The 26,569-nt window shown below is 42.1% G+C and overlaps 1 protein-coding gene across 2 annotated transcripts in view; it reads left to right on the top strand.

The window, feature by feature from the left end:
• The first annotated feature begins 3,919 nt into the window (after nucleotides 1–3,919).
• The window catches only part of YLPM1 (YLP motif containing 1), a 74,652-nt gene continuing 52,002 nt past the window's right edge, over nucleotides 3,920–26,569 (top strand). For both annotated transcript variants that reach the window (XM_030802317.1, XM_030802318.1), the window contains exons 1-4: nucleotides 3,920–4,964; nucleotides 17,867–18,100; nucleotides 20,109–20,288; nucleotides 21,038–22,029. In XM_030802317.1, the coding sequence (XP_030658177.1) occupies nucleotides 4,092–4,964; nucleotides 17,867–18,100; nucleotides 20,109–20,288; nucleotides 21,038–22,029 (2,279 nt within the window). In that variant the 5' untranslated portion in view covers nucleotides 3,920–4,091. The remainder of the gene's footprint in view (nucleotides 4,965–17,866; nucleotides 18,101–20,108; nucleotides 20,289–21,037; nucleotides 22,030–26,569) is intronic.

The following is a 26,569-nucleotide window of genomic DNA, read 5'->3' as shown; positions in this document are numbered from 1 at the left end:
CTGTTCAATTTTGGTAGATACTGCCAGACAGTATTTCAGAGTAGTCATCCCAATTTACATTCCCACCAGCAGTGTATGAGAATTTCATTTATTTCACAGCCTTGCCAACCTTCAATATTACATCTCTTATTTTAGCCATGTTGATGAGTTGTACATATACTGGTATCTCATTTTGGCTTTAGTTCGCATAACCCTGGTTTCTATTGAGGTTGAATTCCTTTCACATGTATTCATAATTTAACTTTTATTTTATGTGAAATACCTTCACGTCTCATTTTTCTCCTATAAATTGTCTTTTTCAAATTGATTTGTGGGATTTCTCTACATTGTCTAAATGAGTCCTTTGCAGGTTAAATGTGTCACAAATATTTCCTTGTATTCTGTAGTTTCTCAGTTTCCTTATGAAAGGTATCTATGTATAGATTATATATGTACATGTTTATTTGTATATTGGCTTTATGCCCAGCAATCTTTTGATTCCCATAATTTACCTGTAGATTATTTTGGATTTTTTTTTTTTTTTTTTTTTGAGACGGAGTTTCCCTCTGTCGCCCAGGCTGTAGTGCAGTGGCGCAATCTCGGCTCACTGCAAGCTCCGCCTCCCGGGTTCACGCTGTAGCTGGGACTACAGGCGCCCGCCACCACGCCCGGCTAATTTTTTTGTGTTTTTAGTAGAGAGGGGGTTGCACCATGGTCTCAATCTCCTGACTTCCTGGTCTGCCCGCCTCGGCCTCCCAGAGTGCTGGGATTATAAGCGTGAGCCACCGCGCCCGGCCTATTTTGGATTTTGAATGTACACAATGTTAAGTAAACAGTTACAATTTTGTTTCTTCCTCTCCAGTACTTATTTCCTTCCTTCCTTCCTTCCTTCCTTTCTTCCTTCCTTCCTTCCTCTCTCCCTTCCTCCCTCCCTCCTTCCCTTTTCCTTTCTTTTTATACCCATTGCATCAGTAGGGCCTGCATTACAATGCTGATAGATATTGTATTAGTTTCCTAAGGCTGCTGTAACAAAGCACCACAAACTGGGTGCCTTAAAACAACAGAAATGTATTCTTCACAGTTCTAGAGACTAGAAGTCTGAAATCATGATATTGGCAGGGTCATGCTCCCTCTGAAACCTGTAGGGGAATTCTTTCCAGCTTCTTCTTAGCTTCTGGCGGTTTGCGGCCAATCTTGGGTTTTCCTTGTCTTGCAGCAGCGTAATCCCAGAATCCCAGTCTCTGCCTTCATCATCACATGATGTTCTCCCTCTGTCTCTGTGTCTTCACATGGCCATCTTATTTTAAGGACACCAGATATATTGGATTTGGGGCCCACTCTACTCTAACATGACCTGATCTTAACCAATTACATCTGTAACCACCTGATTTCCAAATGAGGTCACATTCTGTAGTACTGGGTGTTAGAACATCAACATATTCAACTCATAACAGATGTGATGATAGTGGACGTCTGTACTTGATCTTAGTGAGAAAACTTTCAACTTTTCACCATTAAATGTGATGTCAGCCGGGTGCAGTGGCTCACACCTGTAATCCTAGCACTTTGGGAGGCTGAAGTGGGTAGATAACTTGAGCCCAGGAGTTCAAGACAAGCCTGGCCAACATAGTGAAACCCCACGTGTATATATATATATATATATATTTTCTTTGTTTTTGAGACACAGTCTTGCTCTGTTGACCAGGCTGCAGTGCAGTGGAACAATCTCAGCTCACTGCAACCTCCACCCGCTGGGTTCAAGCAATCCTCCTGCCTCAGCCTCCCGAGTAGCTGGGATTACAGGCATGCGCCACCACGCCCAGCTAATTTTTGTATTTTTAGTAGAGATGGGGTTTCATCATGTTGGTCAGGCTGGTCTTGAACTCCTGATCTCAAGTGATCCACCTGCCTTGGCCTCCAAAAGTGCTGGGGTTACAGGTGTGAGCCACCATGCCCGGCCTAAATTTATACATTTTTCAAAAGATAATGTCAGCCCAAAATATTAAAAACACAACTAACTAGGGTTTCTGGGTTGGGTTCCTGATCTGGGTGCTGATTTCACAAGTGTGATGGGCTTGTGAAAATTTACTATGCTGTATACTTAAGACATGTGTTAAATAAAATTTATAGCAAGTCGTGGGTTTGGACTAACCTGCATTAGGCCCAACAGAACAAACCAAAATGGAGTTTATTGATGTTGCAGTTCCACACCACCATGACAAAATTAAACTCTTTGACCATTCAATAAACCAGGAGAGAGAGAAATAATAGCCAAGTTTGCAAACAGTCCATTTTTAGCAAGCATGCAAAAGAAGTCTTCTCTGCTTTAACCTTATAAGAAAAGAAACTTTGAAACAATCTACTTTTAGTTTTAGTTTTCTGCTGTTTCTCTCTTTTTTTTTTTTTAGTCTTTTTTTTTTTTTTTTTTTTGAGATAGAGTCTCGCTCTGTCACCCAGGCTGGAGTGCAGTGGCACGATCTCAGCTCACTGTAACCTCCACCTCCTGGGTTCAAGTGATACTCCTGCCTCAGCCTCCTGAGTAGCTGAGATTACAGGCGAGCACCACCACGCCTGGCTAATTTTTGTATTTTTAGTAGGGATGGGGTTTCACCATGTTGGCCAGGCTGGTCTCGATCTCCTGACCTGGTGATCTGCCTGCCTCAGCCTCCCAGTGTTGGGATTACAGGAGTGAGCCACCGTGCCCTGCCTCTGCGTTTCTTTTCTGTCTATGAAATTATCCCGATTGTTCTGCTCATTGGAACACTGTTTCTGCTTTACAGAATGAGACGTTGCCCGATTCTAGAATAGCAGGTAAAAGTTAATTAAGATCTTTAAACTAAATTTGTTGTAATTTTGTCTTTTGACAGGTAATTTTCTCTATATTCGTTATACTTCAATAAAAAGTTAAAAGAAACATAACTAAATTTCTATGTGAAAACAGAAGCTCTTCCTTTTGAAGGATGCCTTGCTGCTCCACTTTCCATTCACATTCACCTCCTGAGAAAGGTGAAGATCTGGGTTGCTAAGATGGAAGAAAGGTCAATTCTTTGCGTGTTACTCAAGTGATGCACTGACACAATATTCTCACAGTTCTCCCTCACCCCCCCACACACCCAAAAGAATTCAGTGTATTAGCTTTGCTTTTTAGTGATTCACTCAAGCTAAAGAAAGAGTTTATGTCTGGTATTACGTTGAGAGTTTTTGGAAGATTGTCTACTAGGTTGTCTTTAGACTGTCTTTGTATCTGGTTTTTGCTCTCTTTGCTTTTGCTCTGAGATTCTGCAACACAGATTTATATGTGTCGAGACAGTCTAAAAAATTCTATTTCTCCCCGTTTACAATTCCTGCAGATGTTACTCACTATATGTCTGCAGGAATTGGTGTAATCTTACACCTTGCCTTGAAAACACCTTTCCATTCTTCACAACTTTGTTCCCAGTTGAATTTTTGGGTAGAATTGAGTTAGGTCTATTCATTTAATTTGGGAGAAACTGACATCTTTACAATTTTTCCTCCTTTCACCCAGGATCATGGTAAGCCTCTCCATTATTTGAAGTCTAATTTCATCCTACTTGGATATGCTTCTTTATGACTCTGTAGTTTTCTACATATAAGTTCCACATCTTTCTTGTTAGAGTTTTTCCTAGTTGCTTTATGTTTTTTTGTTGTTGTTGCGATTGTTGCTATTGTGAATGGAATCTTTTTTTTTTTTTCATTCAAAAATGAACCCGTGGAGCGATAGGATCTCTACCACCTCTTTCGGCTGTGAGACTCTATGGTTTTTCAGTTCTATGAGAACATTCTACTCGCGCCAACATTATCTGAACCCAAAGGAAGATGGCAACCACGAGTCTCCAATTAAAGGGCCGCTCTATCTTGCCTTTGTTCTCCTCTCGGTGGTTACTGCGCAGACGTAGTCGCCCAAGTCGCGTCCCCGCCTTCCCGGTCGCGGGCCCAGCTCGGGAGCGCCGGCGCACGGGCGCGCTCCGTTTACACGCTCCGGGGCCTGTAGGCGCCGCGAGTTCCGGCTGTCGCCCTCGCCGCCGCGGCTCCTGGAGGTCGGTTGCGACGAGCAACGGCGCCAGGACGAGCCCTGCGCCTTCTTTTTCGATATGTACCCGAATTGGGGCCGGTATGGCGGGAGCAGCCACTATCCGCCGCCGCCGGTCCCACCGCCGCCGCCAGTGGCGCTTCCTGAGGCCTCGCCGGGGCCCGGGTACTCGAGCTCGACGACTCCCGCGGCCCCCTCCTCCTCAGGCTTCATGAGCTTCCGCGAACAGCACTTGGCGCAGCTCCAGCAGCTGCAGCAGATGCACCAGAAGCAAATGCAGTGCGTGCTTCAGCCCCACCACCTTCCTCCGCCCCCCCTGCCGCCCCCGCCAGTGATGCCGGGGGGCGGCTATGGAGACTGGCAGCCGCCACCGCCACCGATGCCCCCGCCACCCGGGCCGGCCCTCAGCTATCAGAAGCAGCAGCAGTACAAACACCAGATGCTCCACCACCAACGAGACGGGCCTTCTGGTTTGGTTCCAATGGAGCTGGAATCCCCCCCTGAATCTCCCCCTGTGCCGCCCGGGTCCTATATGCCCCCATCTCAGTCTTACATGCCCCCACCTCAGCCGCCACCCTCTTACTACCCCCCGACCTCATCTCAGCCCTACCTGCCTCCTGCTCAGCCGTCCCCTTCGCAGTCCCCACCTTCACAATCCTACCTGGCGCCCACCCCTTCTTACTCATCCTCCTCCTCTTCCTCGCAATCCTATTTGAGCCATTCCCAGTCCTACTTGCCCTCTTCTCAGGCATCTCCTTCCCGCCCCTCCCAGGGCCATTCTAAATCCCAACTACTAGCTCCACCACCACCGTCCGCCCCCCCTGGAAATAAGACAACTGTCCAGCAAGAGCCTTTGGAGAGTGGGGCCAAAAACAAGAGTGCTGAACAGCAGCAAGCCGCCCCTGAGCCAGATCCCTCTACGATGACTCCACAGGTAAGAAGGCATCTGCCTGAGCCTCATCTTTCACCTAGATGGCCCTGAATGAGCAGGCCTCAGGGCTTTAACCAGTGCTTAGTAGTCTAATTCCAACACACAATGACTAGCTAACACTCCAAAGGATTCCATAAGAGTCAGAGGGCTGACAGCTCAGCTTTTTAATTAGCTAGAGGTGAATTACTAAAAAAACAGTGTTCGTAGATGTGTATGGATTACATACAGTGGTGGGGTGGCTCAAAAGTTAACCTGTCATACATTCCTTGGTTTCTTTGACCATCCTCTTAGATTTTGTTGCTGTTGCAGATAGATTTTGTTGCAGAAGGTCTTGTTTTAAAATTGTATTTTAAGCTAAAATTTCCATTTGAGAGAAAGCATGAAAAAGAGGCCTCTCCAAGGGCTGACACTTGAATGTTTGTAAACTTTAGGATCAGTTAGCTTCTTTTAAAAATATTACTTAGGGGCCAGGGATAGCTGTCAGTTTCCTGAATTAAGAGGTTTCAGAAAAAGGATGGAAATCTTGTCTTACCAGGAGCATCCTAATTATGCTTATAGGTACATATACAATACATAGGTGAGTCCCTAGACCCTTTTGGGGATCGGTTGGTCCATTTTAGGAATTGACCCAGACATTCTTTTCTCATATTATTTAAAGATTGTTTTAAGATAATGAGCAATTTTTGCATTTCATTGTCATTACCATTCACTCCAAAGAAACAGCCTTGGAATTTGGCCAACGTAAAAAAAGTTTGGTGATATCTTTTCGTGAGAGAGTCAGCCATTCTTATCCCACAGAAAAGACAAATTGACAGGGTAACAGTAATAAACGAGTTCCCCCTTGAGAGAGGGAAGGTCAAACTAAAGCAGAATAAATCAGTTGTTATGATTTCCTAAAGTAGACACTTTTTCAGCGATTATGAATTTACCTTAAATTCACTAAGGAAAAAAGAGAATCTTGTAATATAAACGCTCAGATTTACCTATAAAAGATTTCCAAAAGATAGGGATGCAGTATTATAATTTTACGATGGTTTGGCATTAGAAATTAAGAACAGAAGCAAGTTGTTTTAAGAAATGATGCTTGGCACATCTTCTGGAGAAAACACTTGGGATGCTGAAATAAAGTAGTAGAATAATGATTCTGTTGGCTTACATCAAATTTGTACCATCTCACCAGTTTATTTTCCCCAGATTGCTCTATTATAGAGACAGACTTTCTGTCCTCTTTCCCACCCCACTCTGAAGTCTTTACTGCTTTTGTTGTCAAACATTCTCAGAGTTAGTCTGAGCCAAAATAGGACGTTTATATTCTCACTCTGCTAGACTGTTTTTCTGACCTTACAGAGAGACAAATTAATTGTATTTTTGGCTTTTTTTGGGAGGAGTGTGTGTGTCAGATCAGGCCTTAATATGTATGGTTACCATGAACAGTGCTTTTACTTTTCTGCCTTTGTACCCTTGTCTGTAATGAACTCAGTGTCTTGAATATTCAGTGCCTGCAATTCTTTGTTGAGAGGCAGAAAGAGTGGTGGAAAATGAGACTTGTGGTGCACACAGACCAGATCAAGAAGAGCCTTGAAGCCTGTGGCTTTCTTTTTTCTTTCTAGAATTCATCCTAACCTCCTCAGCCCTCTGTTTCCCCTTAGAGTTGTATTGCTTTCAAGGCGTATCTCAAATATCAAGATTTCCGTGAAGCCCTGCTTGTGCTCACCCATCTGGTTTGGTTCTGTTCTTCAGATTGTAAGTCCCTTGCAGACAGGAATTATCTTGCTTGTCTTCTTATTACTGTAGCACCTAGGACAGTGCCTTGCAAATTGTAGGCTCTCCACAGATTTGTTGAATAAAATACGAGAGTTGTCATGTTTTAGACTTAGGATATGTTGGTTTATTAGATGATAAATATTTCTTCATGCCAGTGCCAGTCTCTGGCAATCGTTCTACATATTTATTATTCTTTGATTCATATTTTGTTTTTGGAATGTGTCATTCAAAATTTCTTATCGTGAAATATTTTTAAAATACACAAAATAGAGAAAAAAGTATGATTCCCCATATATACTCATCATTCAGATTCAACAGCTATCAAGATTTTGCCATGTTTACTTCACCTAGGCCTTTTTAATTATTGTTGCATATATATATATTGAGATAGGGTCTTGCTCTGTCAGTCACCCAGGGTAGAGTGTAGTGGCATAGTCTCAGTTCACTGCAACCTCTGCCTCCCAGGCTCAAGCCATCCCAAGTAGCTGGGACTACAGGTGCATGCCACCATGCCTAGCTATTTTTTTGTTGTTGTTGTTAGAGATGGGGTTTTGCTATGTTGCCCAGGCTGGTCTTGAACTCCTGAGCTCAAAACAGTACACTGCCTTGACCTCTCAAAGTGCTGGGATTACGGGCATGAACCACCACACCTGGCCTCTGCTGAAATATTTTAAAGCAAATCTTAGCTCTTATGCCATTTCATCCCTACATTCTTAGTCAAGTACCTCTATAAAACAAAACAAAACAAAACAAAAAAAGAGCTTTTTTTTTTTTTTTTGAGACGGAGTCTCACTCTGTTGCCCAGGCTGGAGTGCAGTGGCACGCTTGGCTGACTGCAACCTCCGCCTCCCAGGTTCAAGCAATTCTCCTGCCTCAGCCTCCCAAGTAGCTGGGATTACAAGTGCATGCCACCACGCCTGGCTAATTTTTGTATTTTTGGTAGGGACGGGGTTTCACCATGTTGGTCAGGCTGGTCTTGAACTCCTGACCTCGTGATCCAGCTGCCTTGGCCTCCCAAAGTGCTGGATTACAGGCATGAGCCACCGTGCCCGGCCAAGACCCTTTCTTAGATAAACACATTGTTAACACCTAACAAAGTTAACAGTTTCTTGGTATCATCTAATACCTGATCCGTTCAGATTTCCTTTATTGTTTCATCATACTATTGGAACTAAAAATAATTCTTTGATACTATCCATGTTAAAACACCCCAAATTGACTCAACAGCGTTGTTGTTTTCCGTCCTCACAGTCTGTTCCCAAACAATGTTTTGTTGGTGTGTTCAAGTCAGAGTCCAAACAGAATACTGAAAAGACTCAGTATAGGTCAGGGTTTCTCAGCTTTGGCACTACGGACATTTTGGGCAGGATGATTCTTTGTTGTGGAGTGGCTTGTCCTATGCATTGTAGGATGTTTAACAGCGTCCCTGACCTCTACCCATTAGATGCCAGTGGCAGCCCCCAGTCCGACAACCAAAAATGTTTCCACACATTGCCAAATATCCCCTGGAGACAAAATTGCCCTCCGTTGAGAACCCCTGACCTAGGTCAGTCCCTCCTATTTTCTTTTTCTACCTCATGCCTTTGAACTTGATGAAAAATCTGTGTCAGTTGTCCTGTAGAATGGCTGACATTCTGTATTGTCTGCTTTTTCATGGTGTCACATTTGACTTGTTCCTCTGTCTTCCACGTTTTTTTTTTTAATTAGAAGTGAACTCTGGAACCTTCATGTAAGTTCAGCTTTCTTTTGGCAAGTGTTGCATTCCATCATGGGACACCCGATGCCTGGTTGTCCCACTGTTAGTAATGCCATTGGTCCCTCTACTGTAAAGCTTTCTATCAGTCTTGGATCTAATGTTTCAGTCTACTGGTTCATCAATTGAAGAAAGACCTTGCCTAAGTAAATTATTTCATTAGACAGAGGTTGCAGCTTGGTGATTTTTTTTTTTTTCTGCCATTTCTTCCACAGTTACTATATGGAGTTCTGTAAAGAAAAACTTTTGCCTCAGATATTTGATTGGAAAAACAGTTGGTATAGGAAGGACAAGATAAATACTTGATATTTTTCCAGGTATTTTCTAGTTTTTCGGGTAAAGCGTTGATGATTTAATGGAATGTGTTTTTTTGTTTGTCTGTTTGTTTTTTCTGTCACCCAGGCTGGAGTGCAGTGGTGAAATCTCGGCTCACTGCAACCTCCGCTTCCTGGGTTCAAACGGTTCTGCCTTAGCCTCCCAAGTATATGGGATTACAGGTGCATGCTACCGTGCCTGGCTAATTTTTGTATTTTTAGTAGAGACGGGGTTTCACCATGTTGGTCAGGCTGGTCTCGAAGTCCTGACCTCAAGTGATCCACCTGCTTCGGCCTCCCAAATTGCTGGGATTATAAGCATGAGCCACTGCACCCAGTTGGAATGTGTCTTTTTGAATAATTAATTTTTCTATGTGTTTAAAGGACTGATTTATTTATTTAGTTAAAGCTGTTGGCTTTGATTCATTTTTAGAGGTATCATTTATTTAATGTTTAGGTACTTACTGACTAGCAACTCTGTGCCAGGTACTATGAGTACTGTGCTTAATACTGGAGATGAAATGGTTAACAAGATAGACATGGGACCTGCCCTCATTGACTTCTTGTTTCAGTTGTGGGGGAAGGGAGAAGACATTTAGTAAGTAATTAAGAGGAGACTTGCACAGTGCTATGGGATTATAAAATATCACTAGATTATTCCCCAAGGAACTGGCAAAGGCAAGTTTTTTTGTTTGTTGTTGTTTTTTTTTAAGTTACCACTGTATTCACAGTACCTTGCATAGGATCTAGCACATAGGAGGTGGAGAACAAATATGTTTTAAATAATTGAATATAGCTGGGAGCTCTAACCTAATTAAATAGGATTCCCTTTGTAAAGTGGTATTTTTTATTTTTTATTTTATTTTATTTGTTTTTATTTTTATTTTTTTGAGATGGAGTCTCGCTCTGTCGCCTAGCCTGGAGTGCAGTGGCGCAATCTTGGCTCACTGCAACCTCCGCCTTCCGGGTTCCAGCAATTCTGTGCCTCAGCCTCCCTAGTAACTGGGATTACAGGTGCCTGCCACCACGCCCGGCTAGTTTTTTTGTATTTTTATCCTTTTTTTTTTTTTTTTTTGAGACGAAATCTCACTCTTGTTGCCCAGGCTGGGGTGCAGTGGCGCGATCTCGGCTCACTGCAACCTCTGCCTCCCGGGTTCAAGCAATTCTCCTGCCTCAGCCTGCCTCAGCTACTCCCAGAAGTAGCTGGGATTACAGGCGCCTGCCACCACGCTTGGCTAATTTTTGTATTTTTAGTAGAGACGGGGTTTCACCATGTTGGCTAGGCTGGTCTCGAACTCCTGACCCCAGATGATCTGCCTGTCTCAGCCTCCCAGAGTGCTGGGGTTACAGGTGTGAGCCAGTGCGCCCGGACTTTTTTTTTGTATTTTTAGTAGAGAAGGGGTTTCACCATCTTGGCCAGGCTGGTCTTGAACTCCTGACCTCGTGATCCACCTGCTTTGGCCTCCCAAAGTGCTGGGATTACAGGCGTAAGCCACCACGCCGGGCCTGTAAAGTGATATTTAAGTGAACTCTAAAGAATAAGTAGGAGGACTGGGTGCTCACACCTGTAATCCCAGTTCTTTGGGATCATTAGAGGCTGGGAGTTCAAGGCCAGCCTGGGTAACAAAGTGAGACCCCCCCCACAAAAAATTTAAAAAACTAGCCAAGTGACTGGGCACAGTGGCTCACGCCTGTAATCCCAGCACTTTGGGAGGCCTAGGCGGGCGGATCACGAGGTCAGAAGATCAAGACCATCCTGGCTAACACGGTGAAACCCCATCTCTACTAAAAATACAAAAATTTAGCCAGGCGTGGTGGTGGGCGCCTGTAGTCCCAACTACTCGGGAGGCTGAGGCAGGAGAATGGTGTGAACCCGGGAGGCGGAGCTTGCAGTGAGCCAAGATTGCGCCACTGCACTCCAGCCTGGGTGACAGAGTGGGACTCCATCTCAGTTAAAAAAAGAAAAAGAGTAGAAATTAACCAGAAGTTAGAATTCAAAGAATTAAGTTCAGTAAGGAAGGCTCACTGAAAGCTCAGGGTGAGGATGGTAGGCATGAACTAGATCAGGGAAGGCCTGTAAGAACTTTATTCTAAGTGCAGTAGGAAGCCATTGAAGGATTTTACATAGGTGCATGTGACAGATTGGCATTTTTGAAAGCTCACTCTGCTTGCAGTGTGGAGAGCAGAATTAAAAGAAGCAAGAGTGATTTAGAGAGAATAGTTATTGAAGTAATCCAGGCAAGAGATAATAGTGGTTTAGATGTTGATGGTATTAGTTGAGATGGAGAGAGGTGGGAAGAGTGGAGAAATATTTAGCTGCTAGAATCCACTTTGAGGTTGAGTAGTTATGGAGAGGGAAGCATCAAGAATGATTCTTAGGTTTCTGGGATGGGCTATAGGGTGGATGGTGGTCAAATTTACTAAAACAGAAAAACCTAAAGGAGGAGGAGGAAGAACATTTCTGGGGGTGAGGAGAAAGTGGTGAGTTAGGTTTCAGACATACTGAGTTTGGGGTTCTTGAGACATAGATTCCAAATGGAGATGTCCAGTTGGAAGTTAGATATAGCTCTGGAGTCTAGATGTAAGATCTGGGAGACATAGATTTATAAGTCATCAGCATAAAAATGGTATTTGAAGACACAGAAATAGATGAAGGCTCTCAAGGAATGTGTGTAGAGTAAGAACTGAGGTTAAAGGACATTAAGCCTAGCTCCACAAATAGCAGTATCTAAGGGAACCAATGAAAGAATGGCCAAATAGGTATTCATATTAGGTTGGTGCAAAAGTAATTGCAGTTTTTGCTATTACTTTTAATGGCAAAACCAAAGTTACTTTGGCACCAATGTGATAGATGGAAAATCAAGATAGTGGATAGTGTGGTGCCACGGAAGTCAAGAGAACTCCCTCCTCTAGGAGGAGGGAGTCATCAGCTGTGTCAAGTACTGCTGAGAGGTCAAGCAAGATAAAGACTGCAAGTTATCTTTTTCACCTACTGACATGTAGATTATTGTTGACCTTGGCAGGAGCAGTTTCATAGTGACTGAAGCCATATTGCATTGATTTGAGGAGTGATGGAAGGTGAGGAAATGGGGATGGTGAGTATAGACAACTCTTTCAAGAAGTTGGACTGAAGGAGAGAGAGAATGAGGGAAGGAGCTGGAGGAAGAGATGAAGTAAATGAGCATTTAAAAAAAAAAATAGATGGGGACTAAGCTTATCTGGTGACCCTGATTCTTACAGTGGAATGTGAATCTCAAAAATATTTAAGCCTATTTTAAATAAATTTCTAAAACGGAAAGCCAATTTATTATTTTACCAGGTGTCCCCCCTGCCCCCTGCTTTAGAATATAAGACATAGAACATTCTCTTATAGGCATTTATGATAACCTGGATAGGGCGGGTAATCTTCTAAAATTAATCTTTAAAACATTACACACAAACACTCACCTCCTTTATATTTTTCCACTTGGAAAATCATTTAGTATCTAGTTCATTACTAGCAGCAGTGGTCAGTAAGTGCTTCCTGAGTAAATTAAAATCAACATCTTTCTTTTTTTTTTTTTTTTTTCATAGAGATGGGATCTTGCCATGTTGCCCAGGCTGGTCTAAATTCCTGGGCTCAAGCGATATTCTTGCCCCAGCAGCATCTTTCTTAATAACAGTATTTGTGACAAATAGTTCTACATTCTTAATTTTTTTTTTTTTGGGGGGGATGGAATCTCGCTCTGTTGCCCAGGCTGGAGTGCAGTGGCTCAAGGATCTTGGCTCACTGCAACCTCCGCCTCCCAGGTTCAAGCGATTCTCCTGCCTTAGCCTCCCAAGTAGCTGGGATTACAGGCATGTGCCACCACACCCAGCTAATTTTTGTATTTTTAGTAGAGACAGGGTTTCACCATGTTGGTCAGGCTGGTCTTAAACTCCTCACCTTGTGATCCGCCCGCCTTGGCCTCCCAAAGTGCTGGGATTACAGGCGTGAGCCACCGCACCCGGCCAATAGTTCTACATTCTTTATGTTTGAAATCCTTTCATTCAATCTCATTTTAAATGTGACCTATACTATGATTTCCCTTTACCTATAAAACAACATCCCATATGAAATGGAGTTATCTGATATGATGGGACATTCAGAAGAACTGGCATCATTAGCAAGTTCAGGCATGTTTTTTTCTTTCTAAAATAGGGATAATCACACTTCTCTTAGGGTCATTAAGGACATTTGAGTGATATCATTATTATTTATTTGTAGAGCTTCAAAAATGTGCTGAAGCCTATCCTAGGATTGAATTAGATCTGGTTACTACTTATTAAATAGAAATTCATTTATGGTTCATATTAAATAGAAATTGACCTGCAAGGCATACTGTCAGTGAATCAACAAATACTTCAGCCCTTAACAAGTTCTTAACCCTGGCCTGGATCTAAGACAAAGCATGAGAATAGGTGATAAAGAATCTCGACCTGTACAGTTTTCATCCTGTACAGTCTTCATATCTGTAGCACTGGCTTAGTTTCTGAAAGATAGTTTGCATCTTTGTATCTTTTAATAATGCTTTCAAAGCAACTTTAAAAAAGGAAACTTTTAACTTCTGCTTGAAAGAGAATGAACTTATTAATTTTTTTAAAACTGAAGGATAAGTCTGTTGATGTTTTCAGTATTAAAATAATGGAAGGAAGTGTTTTAATGCTACATTATTATTGACTTTCATGGTCAGTGTGCTGTTTGTTTTCTTTCTTTCTTTCTTTCTTTTTTTTTTTGAGACAGAGTCTTTCTCTGTTGCCCAGGCTGGAGTGCAATGGCACGATCTCAGCTCACTGCAACCTCCGCCTCCCAGGTTCAGGGGATTCTCCTGCCTCACCCTCCGGAGTAGCTGAGATTATAGGTGCGTGCCACCACACCCTGCTAATTTTTGTATTTTTAGTAGAGGCGGGGTTTCACTGTGTTGGCCAGGCTGGTCTCGAACTCCTGACCTCAGGTGACCTGCCCGCCTAGACCTCCCAAAATACTGGGATTACAGGCATGAGCCACTGTGCCTGGCCAAGTGTGCTATTCTCTTACGCTGAATAGTCAAAGTACAGATACTCTTTGACTTACAGTGGGGTTACATCTCAATAAACCCATTGTAAGTTGAGGATAATGTAAGTTGAACATTTAATACATCTAGCCTACTGAATACCATAGTTTAGCCTAGCTATTAAATGTGCTCAGAAAGTTTACATTAGGCAAAGTCATCTGGCCACACAGTACACAGTAGAGTATTGGTTTTTTCTTGTTTTGTTTTGTTTTCCTTGAGATGGAGTCAGTGAGTGGTGTGATCTTGGCTCAATGCAACCTCCTCCTCCTGGGTTCAAGCGATTCTCCCGTCTCAGCCTCCCAAGTAGCTGCGATTACAGGCACCCACCACCGTGGCCCAGCTAATTTTTTTGTATTTTTTTTTGTTTTGAGACAGAGTCTCGCTCTGTCGCCCAGGCTGGAGTGCAGTGGCGTGATCTCGGCTCACTGCAACCTCCGCCTCCCGAGTTCACGCCATTCTGCTGCCTCAGCCTCCCAAGTAGCTGGGACTACAGGTGCCAGCCACCACACCAGGCTAATTTTTTTATATTTTTAGTAGAGATGGGGTTTCAGCATGTTAGCCAGTATGGTCTTGATCTCCTGACCTCATGATCTACCTGCCTCAGCCTCCCAGAGTGCTGGGATTACAGGCGTGAGCCACTGCACTCGGCCTTTATTTTTTTGTATTTTTGTAGAGACGGGGTTTCACCATGTTGGCCAGGCTGGTCTCGAACTCCTGACCTTAGATGATCGCCCACCTTGGCCTCCCAAAGTGCTGGGATTACAGGTGTGAGCCCCTGCACCTGGCTGAATATTGGTTGTTTGCCCTCATAATGTGTGGCTGACCGGGAACCTAGGGCTCGGTGCTGCTGTCCAGCATCACAAGAGAGTATCACACCGAATATTTTGAGCCTGGGAAAAGATCAAAATTCGTGGTATGGTTTCCACTGAACACATATCACTTTCACACCATCATAAAGTTGAAAAATCATAAGTTGAACCATTGTTAAGTCAGGGACCATCTGTAATTATATCCTGGGAGCTGATGATTATATGTATAATAGTTAAAAACAACCCAGTCATGGGTTAAATGTCAAGATAGAGTCATGAGATGGAATTTATTCTTCCCAATAGATTGGAACAAGTTTCAGGTAATAGTAATGAGTGACCAAGAGGAAAGGGCTTCAGTTGATCAATAACCATTTATTGACATCCTACTGTGTGCTCTAGCACTATGCTTGACTACCAGATAGGATATAAAAAGAGCAGAAGGCAGCTGTCCCCTAAGAAAAATTACATTCTTTGAGTGAAAAGTAGGTAACAAATCAGTATGTTTGGTGAGAAAAAGGTATGTATTATGTATATTTAATGCATCTGTTTGCGTATGGAAAATTAGGGGAGGTTATACTATAAAATATTACCAGTGTAGGAAATCCTAGTTATCCAAAGATAATTGGATTAGAAAATAGGCAAGTAAAGTGAATTCATTTAACACAGGAACCAAAAGTTTATTGTAAAACATAAAACATTTGATTGGGACCCGGTCTGGAAAAACAAAGCTCGAAGTGATAAGCATAGGCAGATTTTATATTTGATGGAATTGTTATAAGTGAAATCATAGCCAAGTTTTAGAATAAACATAGAATAAAGTGTAGATTGGGTTTCTTTGCTGTAATTTTTGTGGGAAAATTGTATAACAACATTATAGATCATCTTTTATTTCGTTTTTTGACATGTTGAAAAACATTTTAGGGATTTATCAATTTTTATAGGGATTGTTTTTCAACCTTTGGTATTCAGGCCATTCTCTTTTATAGTTTCTACTGTAAAGTACTGTTTGGTTGTTAACTGATAGGACTTCTAGCAGATCCTCAGCTGCCAGTAATAAGTTCCAATGTTCTCTAACATCACTTTCTTGAAATACTACATCCATACAATTGTAGTAGAAACATATGCTTTTGTTAGTCATATAAGTATACAGGGCAGTTCATCAGTGAATATTTTAGTGTTATGATAACTTTTGGTTTTCCTTATGTAAACTCGTAACCATGGGAAATTATATAATACTAGGATAATGACACTCCTGTAGTTTTTTTCTGAGTGGTGAGATTTCTTTTATTGATTTTAATTAATTAGTTATTACTTACCTGTGTAGTTAGTTTTCTTTATTTGAGATTTTTAAACTCACCACAGACACTGCATTAGTGAATACTGAACCAGTGCTCCTTGGGGAAATACAGGGTTAGGTTCCTGTGAGTGTCTTGTCACATTTTTATCAACCAATGAACACATACATAGCCTTGTTTATGTGTGTTCCTGTTTAAAGACACCTTATTTAGTACATATTGTTGATTGGTTAACATTGTACTCATGGCCAACAGCACTGTAGCACTTGCTCGAACAGAGCTGACCTAACACAGATATTTTCTCTGTGAGACATAAGATGGCTTCCTTGCTCTTGGGACACTAAACAGCACCTCAGCTGTATGCCTGGGGGCCGTTTTAAACAGTGAAATCAACAAAAAAGCACGAAAGTGTGAAAAATGTGGCACTAAATAGACTGAAAAGGACACTTACAGTACAGAGCTGGAAGAAGAAGGCAGAGCATCACCTTGCACTTCATCTCAGCTGGGAATGCACACGTGAGTCAGAGGACTCATGTTTTTCACTGCTGTCCACATGTTTGTGAATGACTGGGAAAGCTCAGTGAGTATGGATTTTGGGTTTAGAAATAAATTTTAGGTCGGGTGTGGTGGCTCATGCCTGTAATCCCAGCACTTTTGGGCCAAGGAGGATCACTTGAGTCCAGGAGTTTGAAACCAGCCTGGGCAACATGGGGAAACTTGTCCCTACAAAAAATACAAAAATTATCCAGATGGTGGCACATACCTGTGGTCCCATACCACCATGTGCCACACGGGTGGCACATACCTGTGTTACTCGGGAGGTTGAAGCGGGAGGATCATTTGAGCACAGGAGGCAGAGGTGGCAGTGAGCCAAGACCGCACCACTACACTCCAGCCTGGGTGACAGAGGGAGATGACCCTGTCTCAAAAAAAGAAAAAGAAAAATTTTAGCAAGTAGGCAAATTTGCAAATACAGAATCCAAGAATAATGAGGATTGGCTGTATTTTCTAATATTTCCATACTAAGCTTATTGTTGTAATTTTAAAAAAATGAAAGCATAAAATATGCTTTCAGAAAATTAAAGTACAGTATAATTTGGAAGATAAAGCTAAGACTTTAAAAATAAATAGAAAGCATTTTAAAACACAGTATATTGGCCATGTGCGGTGGCTCACGCCTGTAATCCCAGCACTTTGGGAGGCTGAGGTGAGAGAATTGCTTGAGCCCAGGGGTTCGAGACAAGCCTGAGCAACACAGTAAGACCTTGTGTCTATAAAACATAGAAAAATTAGCTGGGCGTGATGGTGCATGCCTACAAACCCAGCTGCTCAGGAGGCTGAGGTGGGAGGATTGCTTGAGCCTGGGAGGTCGAGGCTTCAGTGAGCCATGTTCAGGCCATTGTACTCCATTCTGGGTGAGAGAGCGAGATGCAGTCTCAAAAAAAAGAAAAGAGGGAGGAGCGCTAGTGGAGAAAGAGAGAAGGCAGAGAAGAGAGGTAGGACTGTTCAGTTGTATTCATTACAAGACCCCTGTCAATAAATCTGAACAAACTGAAGCCAGGTTAAAAATAAGTAGCTGTGAATACTGAAGGGATTTACCCTGATCATTTATCAAAAAGACGGCTCTCACCTCCAAAAGCATGTGTTTTATTAGATTACAGAAGTATGTTGAATTAATATGTATGGTTTAATTTAAATGTATACATTTGGGGGAGGAACAAATTTTTCTGTAGCCTGTGTTTAAGATCTTGTTAACTTATTTGTCTTCTTCAGTCTAGCTTTGCCTTTTCTTACATATAGACACATGAACACAGACATAAAGATAGCTCCTTGTCAACACCAAGTTGCAGAGATACATGATTGTCAATTAAAATTCTCAAAAATTGTTTCTGTTGTAGGAACAGCAGCAGTATTGGTATCGACAGCACTTGCTTAGTTTGCAACAGAGGACAAAAGTTCATTTGCCAGGACACAAAAAGGGTCCTGTGGTAGCAAAGGATACACCAGAGCCGGTAAAAGAAGAAGTTACAGTACCTGCCACCAGTCAAGTTCCAGAATCTCCTTCTGAGGAGCCCCCACTGCCACCTCCAAATGAGGAGGTGCCACCTCCTCTCCCACCTGAGGAACCCCAGGTAACCATATAATTAATTGTTTGTGTTTATTAAATTATTTAGCTTTTTTCTGATTCATTTATATATACTTTTATCATAAATGGATGTATATTTTTGTTTTTTTAAGTACCTATAAAGTTGCATTTGTGAAATAATCAGATGTCTGTTGTATCAGCTTTATTTATTTATTTTGAGACAGGGTCTCGCTCTGTTTACCAGGCAGGAGTGCAATGGTGCAATCTTGGCTTACTGCAACTTCTGCCTCCCAGGTTCAGGCAATTCTCCTGCCTCAGCCTCCTGAGTAGCTGGGATGACAGGCGCGCACCACCAAGACTGGCTGATTTTTGTTTTTGTTTTTTTTTTTTTTGAGATGGAGTCTTGCTCTGTCACCCAGGCTGGAGTGCAGTGGCGCAATCTCGGCTCACTGCAAGCTCCGCCTCCCGGGTTCACGCCATTCTCCTGCCTCAGCCTCTCCGAGTAGCTGGGACTACAGGCGCCTGCCACCACGCCCGGCTAATTTTTTGTATTTTTAGTAGAGACGGGGTTTCACTGTGGTCTTGATCTCCTGACCTCGTGATCCGCCCGCCTCGGCCTCCCAAAGTGCTGGGATTACAAGCGTGAGCCACCGCGCCCAGCCGATTTTTGTATTTTTTAGTAGAGACGGGGTTTCACCATGTTGGCCAGGCTGGTTTCGAACTCCTGACCTCAAGTGATCCACCTGCTTTGGCCTCCCAAAGTGCTGGGATTACAGATGTGAGTCACCACGCCTGGCCTGTTCTATCAGGTTTAGAAAAGGAAATTTTTCCTAGTTTGAGCGAAGAGTTGGATACTCTTCTGAATTGAGTGCCTCTAAGCACTAAAGATGCCAGCATATGTTCATAGTGACAGCACAGGGCAATAGTTGAGTGCTTGAGCTTTTAGAGTCAAGCTACCCAGGCTATAATCCAGGTACTGCCACTTGCCGGTAGTAACTGGGCAAATTTGTTAACCATTCCGTGCTTCAATTTACTCCTCTGCAAAATGGGTATATTCAATAGTAGCTATCACATAGAGGTACTGAAGCATTAAATGTGATAATTCTCATCACTCAGCATAGTGACTGGCACATGGGAGGTTCTCATATTGGTCCAAAGGTCATTGTTCTCCCAAGAGCCTTATATGAAGGGTTTAATCAAACCATAATGGTTATATCGTAGTCCATTGGTGAAAAGTGACAAAAAAAGAAAGGGATTTCTCATAGAATGAAAAGGTCTGTAACTTAAGGTTCACTTTTTTTGTTTTTTTTGTTTTTTTTAGACAGGGTCTCACTCTGTTGCCCAGGCTGGAGTGCAGTGCTGTGATCTCAACTCACTGCAGCCTCAGCCTCCCAGACTCAAGTGATCCTCCTGCCTCAGCCTTCCAAGTAGCTGGGACCTCTCTTCCCTCCCCTCCCCTCCTTTGTTTTTTGAGATGGAATCTCACTCTGTCGCCCAGGCTGGAGTGCAGTGATGCGATCTTGGCTCACTGCAACCTCTGCCTCCAAGGTTCAAGTGATTCTCCTGCCTTAGCCTTCCCAGTAGGTGAGATTACAGGTGCCCGCCACCACGCCTGGCTAATTTTTGTATTTTTAGTAGAAACGGGGTTTCACCATGTTGACCAGGCAGGTCTTGGACTCCTGACTTCAAGTGATTCATCCACCTTGGCCTCCCAAAGTTCTGGGATTACATGTGTGAGCCGTGGTGCCCGGCCTGGGACCACTTTCCACTGGGAAAATTGTTGTCATATTTAGGAATAATAAGATTATTATTCCAGTGAAGACTATGGAATTTATAAACTCCTTTGTATTAGTATCCATAATAGTATAGATAGAGCTATGTGTTTTATCTAAAGATAGAATAGCTGTTCTCAATCCAAAAAGAACTGAAGATACTGTGTTTGACAATTGGATATTTCTGAGTTGTAGGGATTCTGGACTTTATAATACATTTATAAAATATTTTTGGTTGCTGTTTTATGACTTACATAAAGATGTGTCCTCTTTTATCTTTAGTCTGAAGACCCAGAAGAAGATGCCAGGTTAAAGCAGTTGCAGGCTGCAGCAGCACACTGGCAGCAGCACCAGCAGCATCGAGTCGGTTTCCAGTATCAGGGAATAATGCAGAAGCACACTCAGTTACAGCAGATTCTACAACAGTATCAGCAGATTATACAGCCCCCACCACATATACAGGCAAGTGCTTCCGTAGTCCACAAATAGGAAGTTGTCCCAAGACATTGAAAGGATTTGTTATTCTTGAACAATTTAAGTGTGAAAAACAAAAGATATCAACTGTTGACAATTAGTTGTTTCCCAAGGGGTGCCCAAGTAGTTATCTGCCACATTACCTGGGGGACTGGGGAGGGGTGGGTTATAGTAGAGTTTCCTGATCATGTCAACCCAGGCCAGATGTTAGCTTACTATTGCTAAGGGTCTTAAGAGCTGGGGATTTTTACCATATAGCTACAGATTAACCTGTGTTTTGCCTGTAAGCTACTACAGTAACAGATAAGCAAAAAGGCCAAAAACAGCCATCACAAAAAACCTAAGCAAATATACCATAAAAGATAAAGTGACTTACATACTTGTTTGTCTTGTATCTTTGAGAGGTAATGTTGTGTCTGTATATCTATAATAACATCATTTTTCAAGTTCTTAAAATTATCCATATTAAAAACTTGAAAAATACTTATTGCTAAGATAGGTATTTCCTTTATTGTTTGGTTGGTTTTTCCAACTCTGTAGTAAGTTGTCTAAGCCAAAGGAAGGAAGAAGAATGATCATCACTCAAAGAACTTAACAAACTTATTCTTAGCCTCACAAAGTCTTTAGTGTTCTAATTTCCTAAAGCGTCAAATGCCCTTGATTCATTAATATTTTAACCTATGATTAATTCTCTTATATGAATGTTTTTAAATAGTTTTTTATCCCTTTATTTGTAGACCATGTCTGTAGATATGCAGCTGCGGCATTATGAGATGCAGCAGCAACAGTTCCAACATCTTTACCAAGAATGGGAGCGAGAGTTTCAGCTATGGGAGGAACAACTCCATTCCTATCCTCATAAAGATCAGCTTCAGGAGTATGAGAAGCAGTGGAAAACATGGCAGGGACATATGAAAGCCACTCAGAGTTATCTCCAGGAGAAAGTCAATTCATTTCAGAACATGAAGAACCAGTATATGGGGAACATGTCAATGCCACCTCCTTTTGTTCCATATTCTCAGATGCCTCCACCTCTACCTACAATGCCCCCTCCAGTGTTGCCTCCTTCACTGCCACCACCAGTGATGCCCCCTGCCCTCCCTGCTACAGTGCCACCACCTGGCATGCCCCCACCTGTTATGCCACCTTCTCTACCAACCTCTGTTCCCCCACCAGGGATGCCTCCTTCTCTGTCTTCTGCAGGGCCACCACCAGTTCTGCCCCCACCTTCCCTGTCTTCTGCAGGGCCACCACCAGTTCTTCCCCCACCATCTCTCTCTTCAACAGCACCTCCACCTGTCATGCCCCTCCCACCATTGTCTTCAGCTACACCTCCTCCAGGAATACCTCCCCCTGGAGTTCCACAAGGGATACCTCCTCAGTTAACAGCAGCCCCAGTTCCACCAGCCTCCAGTTCACAGAGCTCACAAGTTCCAGAGAAACCTAGACCAGCACTGCTTCCTACTCCTGTGTCTTTTGGTTCCGCCCCACCCACAACTTACCATCCTTCATTGCAATCAGCTGGTCCATCAGAACAAGTGAATTCAAAAGCTCCTTTGAGCAAGTCTGCTCTGCCATACAGTTCGTTCTCATCTGATCAAGGACTTGGGGAGTCTTCAGCTGCTCCATCTCAGCCAATCACTGCAGTGAAGGACATGCCAGTGAGATCAGGTGGCCTGCTTCCAGATCCTCCTAGAAGTAGTTACTTGGAAAGTCCAAGAGGCCCAAGGTAGGTCTGCTTTTTTTTCCTCTTTTTTTTGGTTTGGCTATTTTATTGACTTAGGCTATTTGGTTCTCGATGGTATAAAAAGCTTCATTTATACAATGTTTATACTCTCTTTGTACTTACATTGTCTGCTTGTTAGACACCACGTATGTAATCTAGAAAAGGTAACATGCCCCCATTTCTTTGATGTCTCTGCTTTTGTCCTATATGTAGAGATTACAATCCAGAATGAGTGTAGTATTGTGGAGTAATGCTTATCATTTTGTATTGACTTATTAGCTTTAAAAGTAATATTAAACTTTATCTTTTTTTTTTTTGCTTTTTCATTCATTTGACAAATAATTGAATTGGCAATTACTATTTGTTAGATAATTTGTTAGTTGTTAGAGATAAAGATGAATAAGCCAGCATTCTACTGGCTTGAGGCAGTGAAATTTAGCATAAGGTAAGTAGGACTTTTATTTTTATTTTATTATTATTTTTATTTATTTATTTTTTTTTTTTTTGAGACGGAGTATCGCTCTGTCACCCAGGCTGGAGTGCAGTGGCTCGATCTCGGCTCACTGCAAGCTCCGCCTCCCGGGTTCACGCCATTCTCCTGCCTCAGCCTCTCCGAGTAGCTGGGACTACAGGCGCCCGCCACCACGCCTGGCTAATTTTTTGTATTTTTTTTAGTAGAGATGGGGTTTCACCGTGGTCTCGATCTCCTGACCTCGTGATCCGCCCGTCTCGGCCTCCCAAAGTGCTGGGATTACAGGCGTGAGCCACCGCGCCCGGCCAGTAGGACTTTTATTTTATCCATTCAGCAAATATTTAAGTTCCTGCTCTTGTACTTAGAGCAGTGAATATAACAGAACACATAAAATTCCTGCCCCCATGGAGCTTACATCCTTTATATTTTCCCCAGTTAAGGAGATACTTCTGTTTTGCCTGAACAACATATTTAGAAAGAAAAAAAAAATTGCTGGTGTGTTAGTTTTTTCTCTTTACCTTCTAAAAACTGTTAAATTCATTTTTTCCAAGTTTGTAAAAATAGATTTTTCTCCCCAAGTTGACCTAAGTGATAGCTTTTTCTATGGAAATTATTATTATTTTTTGAGACAGGGTCTTGCTTTTTCACCCAGGCTAGTGTGCAGTGATACAATTATGGCTCAGTGCAGCCTCGACCTCCTGGGTTCAAGCAATCCTCCCACCTCAGCCTCTCAGGTGGCTGGGACCAGAGGCGTGCACCAGCACATCTGGCCAGTTTTTAAAAAATGCTTCGTAGAGATGGGGATCTTCCTATGTTGACCAGGCTGGTCTCGAACTCCTGGGCTCAAGCAATCCTCCTGCCTTGGCCTCCCAAAGTGCTGGGATTACAGGCGTGAGCCACCACGCTCAGCCAGAAAAATACTTTAATCAGTTTTTTCCTCAGTTGGGAATTATAGTAGAAATGCGTACTCCTTATACAAAATTCAAACATTACAGAAAAGTGTAGAAAAAAGTGAAAGTCACCTAATTCCACCATCTGGAGAGAATCATTTTAAAAATATATGTTACAGAAATGGGATCATACTGAGTAGATTATCTTATAACTTATTTTTCCACCAATCTGCATATTGCTTAGATTTTCTTTTTTTTTTTTTTTTTGAGACAGAGTCTCGCTCCGTCACCCAGGCTGGAGTGCAGTGGCACAATCTTGGCTCACTGCAAGCTCTGCCTCCCGGGTTCACGCCATTCTCTTGCCTCAGCCTCCCGAGTAGCTGGGACTACAGGCGCCTGCCATCACGCCCGGCTAATTTTTTTGTATTTTTAGTAGAGATGGGGTTTCACTGTGTTAGTCAGGTGGGTCTCGATCTCCTGACCTCGTGATCCGCCCGCCTCGGCCTCCCAAAGTGCTGGGATTACAGGAGTAAGCCACCGCGCCCGGCCTCTTAGATTTTCATCTCAGTATCAATGGATCTACATCATCATTTTTTTAACCTTATTTTAACATTTGAAAACAAAATATATCTTTTATTCCCCAAGTTTATAATTCTGAAAGCAGTGTGGCACAAAACTCCGTCCACAATCAAAGTTAAGAGAAAGGGCAATAAACATGAATTCCTCTGTGTACCAAGAAGCCTTGCTAGAGACTTTACACACATTATTATCTCATGGGAGTCTTCTCAACAACCTGTGAAGTAGGCAGATTATTCTCCATTTACTCTTAACAAACTGGCACTGAGAGGACTGGGTAACTTGCTCAGTCAGGATTATTTAGCTGAGTGAGTAGAACCCCGGAATAGGTACAGTTGAGTCTAGAGGGTCCCCAAAGCAAAAGCACTATTTAAGCTCTATTTACTGCCATGATTTAAGCCTATACTGTCAGTGCTTATTTGGCATGTGTATCATCTTGATTTGAATTCATACTTATCTCCTGGAATGAGCATTGCCTTTTAGATCTGGTAACTAATTTGCTATCAGAGAAGTACATTCTTAACACCTCATGAAACATACATTTCCTGCTCCCTCGATTTCTGTCATGTTAATAGTTTCTCTCTTTGCCTACTAAATCTTGGCTGTGTGAATTTAGGACCTATTTTTAGTTTTTTCTTACTTCAGAAGAAAATAACTTCTGAAGTTAATAATCTCAGTGCTGGGAAGATATTAGCAATTATCTAATAATATATCCGTCTACGGCAACGCACACTTGTATTCCATTTCAGTTTGTCACAATGAGTCTTGCACATATCATCTTATTTATTCCTCTTAGTGATATCAGGAGGTAAATGAATACATAAGAAAAGCTGGGATTCAGAGAGGTTGTAAATACCTTGCCTCATATAACACAGCTAGTAAATAGTCAAGATGGGATTAGAGTCCAAGGACTTCTGACCCACTTTAAGTCCATTGTACTTTCTGTGATGAGCAGTTGTATGCTTAACATTGGCATTGTGATAAGGAACACTGCCATATAAGGCATTGATTCTAGAAAGTTTGTTTTATACGTTGAACCTAAATGTGATTCTTTAACTTTTATCTGTTGATTCTAGATTTGCCTCTGGAGCAACACAGAATGAATTATCCTATCCCTCTTCTACAGCATGTCACTACAGTTATTTAAAAACTATTACGCTCATGTCTCCCTCACCCTGCCTTACCCAGTTTGCTCTGCCAATCACAGCTCAGATTCTTTTCATCTTAACGTTGTTTCTAACCTCATCCTGCTGTATTGCTCACCGTCCTTTGCAGGGCCTTTGGTTTGTTAGTCTCCTTCAGAACGAACGCTTACTCAGATGCAGAGGACCGTGGGCCTAGTACCAACTTCATTATAAATAATGTGCTTATATTGTATAGCTTAACAAGTTGCTTTTTTGTTTATTTTTTTCAGCACTCTCACAGTGTTGACTTGTTGAGCTTAACATCAATCTAGCTTCCCAGGTCTTTTTCACATTAGCTTTTATTAAGCTAAGTCTCTCTTATCCTGAACTTGTGTGGTCGGTTTTTTGTTTTTGTTTTTCTTGTTTCTTTTTCTAAGACTTTACATTTCTCTTTAGATTTTTTTCTAGTTAGGTTTGTGCCATCATTTCAGTCTGCTGAAATCTTGGCGAATGATGATTATATTGTTTTAGGTATGTGATATCTCTCTTCAGCATTTTCATCTGCAGCTTTGATAAGGATGGCTTTTTAATCCTTGAATTGGATCCTGCTCACATTATCCACCTTGTTTTGAAAACCTTTTCCCAAACTAGCTTATGTCATTGCCATTTCAGTCACCCCTCTGCTGCTTTTGCTCACTTAGCCCTTATAGAGTATAGTTTGGGACTGTTACCCAGGCATAGTTCTTTTTCTCCAGTGTAGCTAGGTAAAAAATCAGTGGGAAGCTGGTTAGTGAGTGAACAAGACTGAGGTAAGAATAATCTATACTATTAAGGAAGCCTGTGAACTTCCTGTATTCCTAATTCAGATTTTGCTATCAACATATAACTGATACGGTAAGCCACTTTTTTTTTTAATAATCAAAGCTGATTAGAAAAATAAGAGTTTAGAACACAGCTAAACAAATTTACTGATAACATGCTGTTACAAATAAAGTACTGTAAATGGCTTTGAGTTTTTGCAAAATCTAGATTTAAGCTGCTTTCTAAAAATGAGATTTCTAAGTCACATGACAAAACTGCATGACATGTAAATAACATGTCACATTGTTGAGCATCTAGGGAAGCTGTTTGGACACTGTGTATATCATTGGATTCACTCAGTCTTCCAGAAGACTACTGTTGCTCCAGAAAACTGTCATATCAATGGATGTTGGTTTTCCAGGACCTTTTTTTTTCACATGTAATAAAACTTGTTGAAAGGTAACAGAGAAGTGCACAATTTTAAGTGTTCAGCTTAGTGAATTTTCACAAAATAAAGACACACATTGGCCAGGTGCGGTTCCTCATGCCTGTAATACCAGCACTTTGGGAGGCTGAGGGGGGCGGATCACGAGGTTAGGAGTTTGAGACCAGCCTGGCCAATATGGTGAAACCCCATCTCTACTAAAAAATACTAAAATTAGCTGGCATGGTAACATGCG

This window comes from Nomascus leucogenys, chromosome 22a (assembly GCF_006542625.1).
Source record: "Nomascus leucogenys isolate Asia chromosome 22a, Asia_NLE_v1, whole genome shotgun sequence".
NCBI classification, from domain to species: Eukaryota; Metazoa; Chordata; class Mammalia; order Primates; family Hylobatidae; genus Nomascus; species Nomascus leucogenys.
Note: the sequence above shows the minus strand (reverse complement) of the source record. Positions and strands in the feature narration are given on the sequence as shown.